The following is a 16,271-nucleotide window of genomic DNA, read 5'->3' as shown; positions in this document are numbered from 1 at the left end:
ATTTTCTTGTACGGATCAATGTTTTTGGTTTATTGAGTTACGTTTACTAATTACCCTGTAACTACGAAAGTAAGAGGAATTTTGATGAAATATTTTGTGTAGGCATTCTCCATTGCCATACGAAGCTCCATGAATTTTTTCATGACTGCATTTTTTGCCCTATACCCCCATATATAAAGGGTACCGGCCGACCCCCTTAAGTATGCCCTACGGCCATAACAACACAAAACATGGCAACGGCTATGTTTGCTAACATGCTAACTTTCTCCACAGCTTGTAGCTGCAGGAATGGGTGATAGCTCTGGTCGCTAATGGAACTATTGAAGATTTTACCTGCAAACTCCTTGAAATTCATCATTTGACAAACTCTTGAGGTTCACCTCCAATGACTCCACACACTGCAGAGGGTGGTGGTGGGAGTTTCAGCTTCAGATAGCGTACTTTTTACAGTTGCCTTCCATGACGATCCACCTGTTGAGAACTTCCACTGAGCCATTTTCTTCAACTGTCTTCATAGCCTCCTTTTAGGGGATGAGGGCGGCTGCCACCATGTTAACTTCCTCTTGGTGGTGGTGTATGGAAAGGCAGGCAACCAGTTTACCTAATTTATTAGGGAATCTTATTACAATTGCTACAGGTTACTAGCAGGACATGTTGTACTTGTTGACCATCCCCCAAACTGGTGGTGTTTGCTCATACATAAAAACTGTAGTGTTGGTAGCATTCACATTAAACCCTCGACAGGAGTAGTGCACATAGCTCCTTAGACACCTGCAGACTCACATTTGTCACTGATCCCCTTGGATGAAGAGAGAGATATTGGCAGAGTAGATCAAAATTCTACACCTTCGGTTTATGCAGCCTTGATGAATTATTTACTGCAAGTGTTCCCAGGTTTTTGCTCTCCAGCAGCTCTCGTCTTCCCTAGCTTTGACTTTCTTTATGGGTGACAAACATAGTGACTCCACTAAACTTTCGAAGATGGTGCTCACATCCTCTGCTAGGAAGGCATTTAAAAGACTTAACTGGTTCTTGGAGAAGTGAGAGCAAGGAAAGCCGTCTTTTGCGTACCCCCTTCTTGTTTGGTATGTTGGAGATACAATGTGTATGTTATGGGGGAAGCTCCTTTTCTGGGAGTGCCTGCCTGCCTCATCCCAGGAAGATTTCTCCAGTCTCAATGATTCTTCATGAAAATCAGCCTTTGCCTCTGCCAAATCAGAGAATTTTAAAAGATTTTTTTAAGTTATAAGCTTTCTAAAGTGGTCTGTTGGGGCTTAGGTAGAAAGATTGAGTTTTCCGCTTTGCCTGAGAATGTTGCCTTGGATAGGATGAATGTCTTCTTGTGCACCGAGAAGGGTATTAGAGAAGGCACACAAGAAATTGTTTCTCTGTTTGCAATGGGCGTGCTCAAAAAGAGAGAATTTTGGTGGTCATTCACCTTGAAGAGTGTCACAGCCTTTCAGAAGTCAGCCTTTTTGTTTTTGCTTTCAATCGCAACACCTCTTCCCATTGTCTGTCATTAGCAACATTGCCTCAGATCTCCAAAACGAGAGTACACTAGACCTTTTAGCTCACTCTTCGAGACACCCTACAGAATTCTCTTTGGTTAATTCCAGATCGATGTCCCCTCTAAAGCCTCCACCAAGCCTCCCCTGCCCCCCCCCCCTCCTCAAAAGTGAAGTTCCTTCCCTCCATAAGCCGATAGTAGCCAGGCTCATGAGAGGAGTGGAGGAGTTGATTGTGGAAGTGTTGAAAAAATGTTACTCCTTTCCATTCAAGGAGAAAACTCCCATAGTTAACTTGCCCATCATGTTGAGCACCTACTCATAGGGCTCAGAGAGGTATTCAGCTCCCTCAAACATAGTCTCATCCCTCCTTCAAAAAGAAGCCGTTGAAGTAGTTAAAGAAGTTGGATTGGATGGGTTTTACAATCGTCTCTTTTTGGTACCCAGAGCATCGGGGGTGGAGGCCAGTACTGGACATCAGTGTCTTGAATTTCTTCGTCGCAATGACAAAATTCAAGATGGAAGCAAGTCATTCTGTCATGCCATCCATTTACCGAGGCGACTGGATGACAATTATAGACATGATGGATGTTTATTTTCACATCCCAGTGCATCCAAAGTCCAAAAAGTACCTTGTTTTGTGTTCCACAACAGAATATATCAGTTCCAAGCCCTATTCTTCGGGGTTTTGACAGCACCACAAGCCTTTACTCAGGTACTTGCTCCGCTTGCCCAATGGCTTCGTCTAATTGGGATCATCTCCCTCGTTTTAGATGATTGGTTTCTTTGATCATCTTCAAAGGAATGGTGCATGAAGGATCTTCAGAAGACCCTTCTCTTAGTGCAGGATTTAGAGAATTTTATATTTGGGGATAGTGATATGCTCAGAATTCTGAGGTTTTTCTGTCCCCCAGAATCCAGGCATGCCTGAAGAAAGTGAACAGGTTCCTCTCCTAACATACTTGCTCCGTCAAGCAATGGCTGAGCCCTCTCGGCACCTTAGCTTCCATGGAGCAGCTTGTTGTCCTGGGAAGGCTGCATATGAGGTCCCTTCAGTTTTATCTTTGTGCCAACTAGGCCAGGAGAACTCATCCAAAGTCCTCCATATTATCCATCTCTCAGGAGATCAGGGAGGATCTCCTATGGTGGAAATCAGACAACAGACTTTCAAAAGGGAAGTCTATCCTTCCTTGAGTCCCAACCTAGACTTCTATGCCGACATCAGATCTGTAGGTTGGGGGGCTCTCCTAGATGCCCAAGAAGTATCAGGGAAGTGGTCTCACAATCAAATCCATTGGCACATCATTCTGAAGGAAGTAACCGATTTATTTAGGACTCCAGCATTTTGCAAAGAAAGTACACAACCAGACAGTGGCAGTGCTCTCTGACAGTACCACAGCCCTGGCTTATATTCAGAAGCCAGGGGGAATTCATTCATTCTCCCTTTGCGAAGCAGCAAGATCTCTCCTTTGTGGGTGAACCACAACCAAACAAAGCTGGTGACCCTGTTCATCCAGGGCACACTCAACTTCCTAGCAGACAGACGGCGCAGACAGTCTGAGCCGTCTGAAGCAGATGCTCCCCACAGAGTGGACTCTGCTGTGGGAGGCTTCTCATAGATCTTTTTGTAACTTCCAAGAACAACTGACTTCTAATATTTTGTTCACCAGTCCTGGATCCTATAGCATTTACGACAGCAAAGATCTACATGCTTTCCTGCCATTCCGCATGATACAGGAAATAATCAACAAGTTACGCAACCAATCGAACGTGACAATGACCCTAGTGGCCCTATTCTGACTGAGATAGGAATGGTTCCCAGATCACCTCAGACTACTGGCAGACTTCCCAAGATTGTTACCTACAAGGCTCAGTCTTCTCAGACAGCCCCATTTCAAACAGTATCACCAAGGATTTTTCACTCGGGCCCTAATAGGGTTTCAACTCCTTAGACCAATGGGGTTTTCAAGAGCAGCTTCAGCTGCTATTGCAGAATGTAGACATTCTTCATTCACCAAAGTCTACCAGGCGAACTGGACAATCTACAGGGTGTGGTGCAGGCACCATAATGTCTCGTCTTCTAAAATGTCTGTAACAGATATTGTGGAATTCTTTCTGTATTCACACATAGGTTTACCTGACAGTCTCCCTGTCAGTTCATCGAAACTGACTGTAAAACGTATGTGTGGACGACAGTTTTCAAGATCAGTCTACCAGGCCAACTGGACAATCTTCAGGGCCTAGTGCAGACGTCATGTCTTGTCTTGTAAGATGTCTGTAACAGATATTGTGGAATTCTTTCTGTATTCTTGCACAGGTTTACCTGTCAGTCTCTGTCAGTTCATCGAAACTGATGTTAAAATATACATATGGATGACAGTTTGTGGGCGGAGTCAGTACACTCACCAGAACTGATGAACTGATGGAATTACCTAAAGTTCTTTCAACCGACTGACAGGTGGTCGCACATGTGGATGGGTAACCAATGATTTTACGACAGTTCGCCACTGGATTTTGCCTGGGAAGGATCTCCACCTCTCGGACCAGATATGAATAGGTTTACCTGTCAGTCTCCCTGTCAGTTCATCGAAACTGATTGTAAAACGTATGTGTGGACGACAGTTTTCAAGAGCAGTCTACCAGGCCAACTGGACAATCTTCAGGGCCTAGTGCAGACGGTCATGTCTTGTAAGATGTCTGTAACAGATATTGTGGGAATTCTTTCTGTATTCTGCACAGGTTTACCTGTCAGTCTCTGTCAGTTCATCGAAACTGATTGTAAAACGTATGTGTGGACGACAGTTTTCAAGAGCAGTCTACCAGGCCAACTGGACAATCTTCAGGGCCTAGTGCAGACGTCATGTCTTGTAAGATGTCTGTAACAGATATTGTGGAATTCTTTCTGTATTCTTGCACAGGTTTACCTGTCAGTCTCTGTCAGTTCATCGAAACTGATGTTAAAATATACATATGGATGACAGTTTGTGGGCGGAGTCAGTCCACTCACCAGAACTGATGAACTGATGGAATTACCTAAAGTTCTTTCAACCAACTGACAGGTGGTCGCACATGTGGATGGGTAACCAATGATTTTACGACAGTTCGCCACTGGATTTTGCCTGGGAAGGATCTCCGCCTCTTGGACCAGAATATGAATAAACTATGTATAGGCCTAATTAATTTGATTATTAGACCCCACAGCACTATTTGTAGACTGTTTTGAGTCCAAATCATATTACAATAAATAAAAACTATTTCCATGTGATCAATACAGTTTGGTATAGGCTTAGGCTTCACATATAACTGAACCAACCCCTAGGTGTAATTAACTTTATTCATTAATATTGTATGAGACTAAACATCTCTCTTTAATGGGCAATATTTAGACCACACACTGTTAAGCCTTTTTGCTAGTCTATGTAGCTCCAACTCTATCACTCAGCGGAGTTTCCATCGCTGCCATATAGTTGTTGCCACGAGACAATTTATAAATAGCACAGTGTCAGGCCATCATCTACAAATTTGTTTTTAAATATTTTTAGAGATGAAATATCAGCTGATAAAGTATTGTTTTGTACACTGTTATATGTGTAATACAATACATATCATACTTAAAGTGTAATATATATCATATTTACAGTCAACTAAACATGTAATGAAATACAGTAGAACCTCAACATACGAAAGTCCCAACTTACAAAAAATTCAAGTTACGAAAGCAAATACGAAGATTTTTTTGCCTCTGCATACGAAAATAATTCAAGTTACGAAAGGGTGTTAACTGTAAAGTCCCGAGATTCGCCTAGACCACCGAGAACAATTTTAAAACTCGCTCGCCGCCAACTGAGTAGACTCGCCACCATCCTCCTGCTCTCTCATTGGTTCCTGATGCTAGTCACCACCATAAGATCCTGCTCTCCTATTGGTCAGCATCTACCCCATCATGGTCTATGTAAAGGCGTCATTCGGCCACTCCGTAGCAGCATCGTTATCATACGCATGCGGAATTCGTTCGTTCACATATACGATTTGAAATTCATGCTGTTAGTGGTTAAAAAGTAGCTGGGGAAACTTATTTTCTGTTTTTATACAATGAATATGATCTTATGATTTGAAATTAGTGTAATCTTTTAAAATTATTTTATTCATCTGTGCACAAGAAAACATTCATTAATTGTATTTCTTGTCCTTTAGCTGATACCTTAACTGATCTGAATCTGCCTCTGAGAGTTGATGATTCTACTGGATCCATTGGTCGGCGTTATGCTCGGACAGATGAGATTGGGATACCTTTTGGTATTACAGTTGATTTTGATACTGTCAACAACTTGGCGCACACAGTCACTTTGAGAGAGAGGAACTCCACTGAGCAAGTGCGGATGCCAGTAAGTCGCAACATTTTTTACATAGTAAAATGAGATTTTTACTTAGTGTTTTTATATTTTGTTGATAAAATTTTCAATTATCATATAATTAATTTACCAAGTAATTACATAGCTATAGTTTCAACTTGCACGGCATCTTTAATTTTAAAATTTGTGGGAGCACTTTGATTGTTTAGTGTATGTAGGTGACAGGTCTACCCACTGCTGGGAATACTGGAAATGACTTAGCAAATATCTTTGTTGTTTTTTTGCCAGCCCTTGAGTAATATTGCGTGTTTGCTGCAGCTTCTATTTACTGATTTTTCATTATATGGCAGGATTTCAGTGAAGTTTTATTGCTTATTTGAGTAGCCTTCAAGCTTTAATAGCTTGACTAACATGCGCAACCCCACTGCTCCATTCATCGAGAACACTGGAACATACATCAACTCTCCCATCTTCTCTCTTGAAAGATACACACACCATGCCTTCACACAACACAAATCTCTCAGCAAAACTGCAACCTTTTACTTAACCCTTAAACGCCGACTGGACGTATTTTACGTCGACATTTTTTGTCTCTCGGGTGCCGACTGGGCGTATTTTACGTCGACACAAAAGTTTTTTTTGTTAAAAATTTCGCGGAAAAATACTTTTAGGCCTACAGCCAAAAACTCTTGAATCACGCGCCTTGGGGGATGCTGGGAGTTCACGGATCAAGGTGTTGTTTTGTTTACAATCGTTACGCAGGCGCGCAAGCGCGAATTTCTTTCTTGCCGCACTAAAAAGTATCTGTGACACATCTCGGAAATTATTTCGTCACATTGACATAATTTTTGTACCATTTTAAATTAGCCGTTACATGGAGTATTATATATGAAAATGTGAGCATTTTTATGAAGAATACAACAAAAAAATACTCATGATTGTAGCCTTTATCAGTTTTGAGATATTTTCATATAAATAACGATAAGTGCCAAAATTTCAACCTTCGGTCAACTTTGACTCTATCGAAATGGTTGAAAAACGCAATTGTAAGCTAAAACTCTAATATTTTAGTAATATTCAATCCTTTAACTTAATTTTGCAACTAATTGGAAGTCTCTAGCACAATATTTCAATTTATGGTGAATTTATGAAAAAACTTTTTCCTTACGTCCGCGCAGTAACTCTTCCGAAAAAATCATACATGCGATTGTGGTAATGTTTGGACCATTTTAAATTAGCCGTTACATAAAGTTTTATATATGAAATGTGCGCAATTTCATGCACAATACAACTAAAAACAACCCATGGTTGTAGCTTTTATCAATTTTGAAATATTTTCATATTAAAAATGATAAGTGACAAATTTTCAACCTTCGGTCAACTTTGACTCTACCGAAATGGTCAAAAAACATAATTGTAAGCTAAACCGCTTATATTCTAGTAATATTCAAGCATTTACCTTCAGTTTGCAACAAATTGGAAGTCTCTAGCACAATATTTCGATTTATGGTGAATTTATGAAAAAAATAACATTTTCTTTACGTCCGCGCGGTAACTCTTCCGAAAAAATCATACGTGCGATTGTGGTAATGTTTGCACCATTTTAAATTAGCCGTTACATAAAGTTTTATATGAAAATGTGCGCAATTTCATGTAGAATACAACCAAAAATAATTGAAGGTTGTAGCTTTTTTCTCATTTTTGAAATATTTGCATATAAATCACGATAAATAGAAAAAAAACTACTTTCGGTCAACTTTGACTCTACCGAAATGGTCAAAAAACGCAATTGTAAGCTAAAAATCTTACAGTCTAGTAATATTCAGTCATTTATCTTCATCTTGAAACAAATTTGAAGTCTAGCACAATATTTAGATATATGGTGAATTTAAAAAAAAATCTTTCCTTCCCTCCGCGCGCGGATTCTCCGCCACAAATCTCCGAAATGCGTACGTTCCATTCTCGGAATATTTGCTCCGTTTCATATTAGGCATTTCATAGTTTTATATATGAAAATGTGCGCAATTTCATGTAGAATAAAACAAAAAATATTTGAAGGTTGTAGCTTTTCTTATTTCCGAAATAATTGCATATAAAAAAATATATATATAAAAAATTCGACATTCGGTCAACTTTACCTAGTCAGATATGGTCGAAAACTGCATTTGTAAGCTAATATTCTTACAGTATAGTAATATTCAATCATTTGTCTTCATTGAAAGAAATTGGAAGTCTCTAGGACAATATTTTAGATTTATGGTGGGGAATTTTTGAAAAAAAATATTTGTTTACGTCCGTGCGTTATGAATTCATGCATTATTTTGTAATAATATTTTCTCTGTGTTGCTTTTATCGTTTTACAATGTGTTATATACCAAAATGATCGCAATTTAGTGTACATTACAATGAAAAAAGAAGTAACTCGTTATCTTTAACCATTTCGCGCACAGCACAATTTAAATACAATTATATATGAAATTTCGTTTTTGCGCTATCATATATCGCATTATTTATATATGATAATGATAATGTTTTTCATTTCTGATGGTTGCATACTAAACTTCAGCCAATGACAAAAAAGGAGCCAAAAATGAACTCTTAATCTTGAAAACTAAGCGCGCTGTGATTTTTTGAAAAAAATATTTTTTCCGCTTCCGCGCTCACTCTGAAACACCTCCGGCACACGGGAGACATTTTTTTTTTACCGCTTCGGCGTTTAAGGGTTAACAACTAAGGCTATCTTTTCCCAGGTACTCCCTCTCTAAGACACCTCAACTCGCTCACTACAAAACAATTCTGCTGTATCGCCGTAATGTCCTCTGTTGTTAGCAATTCATTCTCATTCTTGTCCAACTCCACTCTATCCTCTTCCTCACTCACACTTCTACAAATCACTCATCTTTCAACAGAAGTCCTTTCCCAACATCCACTGCTAATCCATTCATCCTCAAAAAAACCATCCCAGACTGGAAACAACATGGCATTTGCTCATCTCCCAGTACTTCAATCTCTCCCAACTTTTCCTCCAGCCTCACTTCTTCCCATATAACTGACTTTCCTGGTATACCTGTCACTGACACACTCACCACTCTCCTCTGAACATTCCAATTCACGCTCTCAACATCTAATCGCGCCTTCACCAACGATATTTGTGCCCCCTTGTCAAATAGACCACAGTACTGGCCTTCACTGATATAAACTACCAACGTCATTGCATGTCCCCTCTGGTATGTGCACAGATATTTATCCCTTCTGCCAACCAAACATCCTTCACTTGCATCCTGACTACTATCTTCCACTTCCAACAACTCTGTTCTATCTTCAACCTTTTCCTCCTCCTCATACTTCCATTCATCTACAACCCAGTTATAGTGTACCCCACTTAAACACTGCAAATGCAAATCTCACTCGCTGTCTTTCACTCCCTCATGTGAATTCACTGTAGGTTTCTCACCTCCAACATGTATGGACACAATCACCTTACACTTCTTACTTACTGCCACCAAAACTACCTGAAATGGGGCCACTCCAGGACACATCATAGCTCTCAAACTCTCCACATTTGATATTCCCAAGCATCCAGGCCTCTTGCAAACTTAAGTTTCCTCAATTACTTCAGCCTTCAGTTCACTCACACTTCCAGGCACCAGCACCTTCAAACCTTCATCTACCAAATCATTCAATCCGTACCACACACTTTCAAACATCGAGTCACCATCTCCTCTATTCTTAAGTGCTACTACCAGTCCTCTTGGCAGATACCCTGGTCTTATGTCTTTTATGCTCTCTTCCTTCCCTTCCCTAGGTAGTCTAGACATCATGTATTCTCTTCCTTCCTTTCCCTAGGTAGTCTAGACATCATGCCTACAACAATATTCCTCTTACCTGGGATGTAAGTCTTTACTGTTCGCGCAATCCTGGCAGCCACTCCTTTCATTCTCTGCAGATATACTAGAGATTGGTGGTCTGTACGTACCATGAACCTCACACCATACAGAAACGGTCGTAAAGCTTTCACACAGAATCGCAGTCGAGTACTTTTGCTCTGCCGGACTAAATGCCTTACTTATATACGCTATCACTTGATCTCTTTCAATGCCATTCACCGCTTGTTTTTGCATCAGACATCCACCCATCAACATTCCAATCACATCTGTATACACTTCTAACTTACTGGCATCTGCACTGTAGTCAGGGTAAGCTGATTCTACATCCTTTACCATTTCCCCTTTCAATTTCTCGAACACTTTCACCATCCTTATTTCACACCTCACAACTGTACTCTTCCTACACCCTGTCTCCATTCTGACAATGGCTTTGCAATTCCTGAACAATCTTCCACAGACTTTCTTCCAAACTGGATCAGTCCCAAAAATCCATGCAACTCTCCCGCAATCCTGGGTTGGTGAAAATTTCTCACTTTGTTTACAAACTTTTCTGCCTTGCGTACACCAGACTTTCTCACCTGATGGCCCAAAAACTCCACCTCATCCATGAACCACACACTCACTTTGACCTTCACCCCCACTTCTTCTAACTACTTCAACATTGCTTGCACCAACCTCTTGTGCTCTTCTACACTCTTGCACACTATCAAAATGTCATCCAGAAACATTAGCACATTTCTGGGCTCAGCTCGTGTCGGCCTATGAAAGTAATCCTTAATATCATCTTTCTAGGTAAAATATCCTAAAATTACCAGAGAACAAAAAACAAAATTAAGAAAAATGTCAGTAAGACTTGACTCGCTCACTCTTAAAAAGAAGTGTCGGTATGAAATAGGGGCGAGTGGGGGGTGGAACACTACCACGAGACAAACACCAATTAGAACTTCCTATCAGAATCCCCCTAAGAGAGAGCCGATACCAACGGGCGATGCAGCCTCCACTACTACTACTAGAGGAGCACGGACAGCAGCGCCCCTAGCGGACATCCATTAATTTTTAGCGCCAGCGTCTTGACGCAGTTTTCTCTCGTGCTATTGTTATTTTGGATTTATCTCGTTTTTCAACGATGGAACGTTCTGCAATTGCCACGGCTAAGTTAAGTAACTCATAAGTAATATTTTATCATAGTTTTAGCTTCCGGGTACCCGTATTTTCCTTTTTATAGGTCATATACGGTTCCCCCGGTTGTCTCGTGGCGGCCATGCTGCCTCGTAAGAATTCCCGGTCCTCCATACTGGGCACTTTGTTTCCTTAGACTTATGGGGATTACTAGATCACGTTCATTGTTTTACATCGAGTTTTAGCTAGTTCAGCCCTCTTACCATTCTCTTAGCTTGGTATTTAGGGCTATCATTATTTTATTCTGGCCCAGCATCCCGGCTCTTGCTCTACATCGGCTATCGCTGGCTCCGAGTAGGCTACTGTTTCTTGGAATAGTTGCCTCCTCCTGGGCTTCTTTCTCTTTTTCTAAAAGTGTCTCTTCCACCTTTCGATGTATTTTATTATTTTTATTTAGGGTGTTAGGCTAGCCTAGGTGCTTGTTCCATGTATTGGTACAGCTTGGTTCACGTGGCCCTACCACGGTTGTGGTGATCGCGGCCTAGGCCACTAGTGGTCACGTGTTCCATAGCACCTCACCCTGCCCCTTCCCTCCCTCTCTGATGTAGGGAGGAGCTGGGGGACCCCTTGGTTGTCATAACAACCTCATAGCCTTCTCTCACATTCCGGAGGTACCGGGGGGTTCCACCAGCAGGGGGTTTAGGGCGACCATCATGAGGTACCGGGTCTCCATACGGGTAGTGGGTGAGGTGGGGAGGAGTAGGCCATCCCTTCCCCCTTTCCTCGCTCCCGCCGTGTTTCACCGGGACCTCCTTCCCCCCCATACCCATTACTCAGCCACCTCCCTTACGGTACGAAAGGAGCCTTCCGTCGCAGCCGGGGCCCCTTTGGTTATAGGTTATTGGCTCCGCTAGCGGGTAGGGTGGGTACTATGGATGGTCGTTTGCTTGCCTACTATATCCTTATATCTCTCCCCCGCTACCGGAAGGGAGCTTACCCTTACCTACGCACTCTTCTAGTAGACGGGTGGAGAGAAGTTGATTTGATGTTGTCACTGTTTTATGCTAAGGATATATACCCTAATTTAAGATATTTTACAATGAATTGTGTTTTATAATTATGTTATCAACCATCCCCGCCATTATCCGTTGTGGTTTCCTTTACCACCACTCCTAGTTGGTTGATTCGCGTGCCTCCGCCACTGGCGGAGCCATAGCCTTTCTTCCAACATGGTTACCACACGTATTTTAGCAGGGCTCTGGTTTTATCTAACTTTATCGCTCCGGCACCAGCGGAGCATATGTTAGGCTGTAAGTGTTTACTCTGTACTCATGTACGTTTCCACTTACAGGCTACCAACTGTCAGGTCCTCGCTTGCAACGCGACGCTGCATGACCCCTGCGGACATGATGAGTGCAGGTCTCACGCCCCTTGTGCCACCCTGTTCAACGAGTCCATCGTTTGGCATCCCGAGGCCTGCACCATTTGCTACGACCTGGTCGGTCAGCTGGTTGATGGGGTAAGACCATTATAAGGTTGTTTATCAATTTACTAACACTTTTAGTTCGTAAGTTTGTTAACCCTGTCCGCAATTGGTAGCTAATTCAGCCTTTCTTTCAGGCTAGCGGTGTGAGGGAAGTCGCTCTCGCCACTCTGAAAGCGTGGGTGGGCGGCTTTGGAAAGAACGCCGCCAAGGGCCAGCCCTACATGTTGGATAAAAAGCTGGCCATCCAGATCTTCCCTGCGGGCAAGTCGACGGGCCTACGTCGACCCCTTGTCCGCCGCCCCCGTAATAGCCGCCATCCAGCAAGATCTCCAGCGTCGTTGGGGCTCGTAGCAGCCCAGGAGCCAGTTCCGGACGTCGCCGGCCTGGACCTGAATCTCGAGCCGATGGCGGTAGTGAGTGAGGATTTGTTGGCTGAGGTAGAGGTTTGTCGGGCGCCCAAGGTCTTTCCTTGGGCGCTCCTGATCTTCTCCTGTCCCCTTCTTCTTCCGCCTCTTTCCAAGGCTTTTCGGGGATCCGAGATCCCTAGCCGCACTCCCGCTCTCTCTGTACCTCCTAAGGAGAAGGGAAAGAGAGAACCGAAGACTCTGTCTAAGTCGACTTCTAGGAAGTCGTCTTCGTCTTCTTCGGCGAGGAAGTCATCGACTTCTTACGCCGACGCGGTAAAGGCTAAGCCAAGCTCTTCCCAGTCGAAGAGCTCCAGAGGCAAGGCTTCGAAGGAGAAAGCTCGCGCTACCTCGAGTCGTTGCCTTCTCCCGCCTCCGCTGTCCCCTCTCCGGCTATGCCGGCAGGGGTAGCAAGCACCAGCTCCTGCGTTCCTTCTCCTGTCTCACCAGGAATGATGGAGCAGGTAGGGGCGATGGTTGGGTCCCAAATCTCAGCTTGGGGAACCCGCTTTGAGCAGATGTTCGCACAATTGTCGAGCACTCTGTCTCAAACTGGACAGACCGTCCAAGAGCTCTCGAATAGAGTAAGAGAGACTGAGGATCGGATGACTGGGCTATCCCAGGCTCCTCCCCCAGTATCCCCTGCTTCTAGCACGGGGATCCTACAACTCCCGTCTTACGACTCTCTGCCATCTTTCTCTATGGACAATCCATGGAGAGTAGCGGCCTACGCTCCCTTTAAGGACGGGATGATTTCCATCCCGGAGTTTGGCACTCGAAGGATTGAGGACTTCGAGTTCTATCCTCCGGGTCTGTCACAGCTTTCATCGGGTATGCTAGGCTGACGCCAACGGCTCTGACAAGGGAGGACAAGATCGCGAGGAGTCTGTCCTCTACAGTAGAGACCACGCCCAACGGGAATGGGTTCACTGCCTTGAGGACTGGGAGTGTACAAACCACTAAACTCCAGGCCTATAAGAGCCCCTTCACTATTTTCGCCACGGAAGAGGAGGTTTCTCTTCCGTTCACTACGAAATTGGTGGAGAAGGCTCTTCAGGCAGTCCTCAAGGATGAGCCCGTTCCACAGTTGAGAGAGTCGGAGTCCACTTCTCCACTCTTTCCCGCTTCGGAGAGTTATGGGAAAACCTGCCAGCCACTTTCACGCAGGGTAAACTCAAGCCGGACTGCGCTATGGACCAGTTCGGTGAGAAGTTGCCTAGGCTACCGGACTCCCTAATCCAGGCAGAGTTCGATGCGCGAACTAGGTTTGGCAGGTCCCTTAACTCTATCGTAATCACGGAAATGGCGGCGCTGTCTTATGCGAACAAAAGAACCGATATTCAAGATCTTAGCGAAAGCACATTTTCACACGGTTCTTCTAGACGCTTTTGACTTCTTCCAAGCCAGGAAGAACTGTCGGAAGCATGTTTCTTCAAGAGTGTACTATCAGGCACGAGCCTAATAGACTCTTGACTGCCAGCATGGTGGGGAGCGGATCTCTTCCCAGAGTCAGCAGTGAACGAAGTCATCACGAAGCTGCTAGACTCAACCAGAGCCTTAGAGCTAGGTGGGGGCATTTCCTCTTAACGAGGAAACAGGAATCCGGTCCCACTGCTGGCAAGAAACCTAAGAAGGCTGGTAGGAGGTTCCAGCCATATAAAAAACTCCAGCCTCAGCAGCAGTTTGTGCAGGCGGTCCCAGTCACCCAACAAGGACAACCTGCTACATCTAAACAGACTCAGCCTTTCCTCCTGGTGCCCCAGCAATCCCAGCCTTCGACCTCCTATGCCATCTCGCCTGCCTTTAACCCTGCTTATGAGGCTCAAGGCTACTCTCAATCGAGGGTAGGGCGAGAGGTTACTTTCGTCACCGTGGCGCAGGAAGGGGCGCAAGGAGTAAGCAGTTCAGAGGAGGGCGTGGTGGCCAACCCGCCCATCAGCAATGAGGCTCTCCAGGTAGGAGGGAGGCTGTTTCCTCTTCCGCCACAGGTGGGGGTCAGCAGTTGGGCACAGAGCATAGTGTCCAAAGGATTAGGCTGGAGCTGGATCCAAGATCCTCCTCCAATCAAATCATTCCATCAGGTACCGTCAAAGGAATTGATAGATTAACGCGGAAGAACTCCTTCAGAAAGGAGCTATTGCGAGAGTCAAGCATCTAAATTTCAAGGTCGCTTATTCAGCGTGCCAAAGAAAGGCTCAACAAAAAGAAGGGTAATCTTAGACTTGTCAAAGCTAAACTCTTTCATTCGCTGCGACAAGTTCAAGATGCTTACCCTCTCGCAAGTAAGGACCTTACTGCCGCGTGGAGCCGTCACATGCTCCATCGATCTTACAGACGCATACTATCATATCCCTATAGCCAGGCACTTCCGCCCATTCCTAGGATTCAGGCTAGGAAGTCAGACATTCTCATTCAAAGTGATGCCCTTCGGTCTGAATGTAGCCCCCAGGGTATTCACAAAGATAGCAGAAGTGGTTGTACAACAATTGAGAGCTCAGGGAATCATGGTAGCGGCATACCTCGATCGACGATTGGTTAATCTGGGCACCAACAATCGAGGAATGTCTCAAAGCTACCAAAAAGGTAGTTCACCTTTCTGGAAACATCTGGGGTTCCAGATAAACAAAACGAAATCCAGACTGTTCCGGAATCTCGTTTTCAGTGGCTGGGAATCCAATGGGATTTGTCCTCCCACAATCTATCAATTCCAGTAGCCAAACGGAAAGAAATAGCAAAATCTGTCAGACAATTTCTCAAGTGCAAACAAACGTCAAGAAGAAACCAGGAGAGAATCCTAGGGTCTCTTCAGTTTGCTTCAGTAACAGATATCCTTCTGAAAGCAAGGTTGAAAGATATAAATCGAATTTGGCGGTCAAAAGCAAACTCCAAATATCGAGACAAGTTGTCAGTGATCCCACAGATCCTCCGCAACCAACTACGGCCTTGGTCAAGAGTACAGAACCTAGCCAAGAAAGTACCCCTTCAATATCCCCTCCCAATGTTAACCATTCACACGGACGCATCCCTGTCCGGGTGGGGGGGATACTCTCAGTTCAAACAGGTTCAGGGGACTTGGTCAGTTCAACTTCGCCAGCTCCACATAAAAACGTGTTTGGAAGCAATGGCAGTATTTCTTACTCTGAAGAGACTGCTTCCCCCGAAAAAGTCTCATCTAAGGCTAGTTTTGGACAGTGCAGTAGTAGTCCATTGCATCAACAGAGGAGGGTCCAAATCCAAGCATGTGAACCATGTCATGATAGCCATCTTTTGCATTAGCAAGCAAACACAAATGGCATCTGTCTGCCACTCATCTGGCAGGAGTAGAAATATGTGATAGCGGGACGCCTGTCCCGGTCAGTCCCTCTGGAATCAGAGTGGTCCCTGGACGTCGGGTCATTCCAGTGGGTAAGCCGGAGAGTCCCAGGTCTCCAAGTGGACCTCTTCGCCTCACAAGCGAACCACAAGCTCCCTTGCTATGTGGCCCCCAACCTGGACCCTCTGGCTTATGCCACGGACGC

General features: G+C 44.1%; 1 protein-coding gene across 2 annotated transcripts in view; it reads left to right on the top strand.

Moving 5' to 3' along the window:
- LOC135200302 (glycine--tRNA ligase-like) overlaps positions 1 to 16,271 on the top strand; it is a 674,105-nt gene that overhangs the window by 595,779 nt on the left and 62,055 nt on the right. For both annotated transcript variants that reach the window (XM_064228841.1, XM_064228850.1), the window contains one exon: positions 5,700 to 5,890. In XM_064228841.1, the coding sequence (XP_064084911.1) occupies positions 5,700 to 5,890 (191 nt within the window). The remainder of the gene's footprint in view (positions 1 to 5,699; positions 5,891 to 16,271) is intronic.

The sequence above is a fragment of the Macrobrachium nipponense genome, chromosome 23 (genome assembly GCF_015104395.2).
Source record: "Macrobrachium nipponense isolate FS-2020 chromosome 23, ASM1510439v2, whole genome shotgun sequence".
Lineage (NCBI taxonomy): Eukaryota > Metazoa > Arthropoda > Malacostraca > Decapoda > Palaemonidae > Macrobrachium > Macrobrachium nipponense.
Note: the sequence above shows the minus strand (reverse complement) of the source record. Positions and strands in the feature narration are given on the sequence as shown.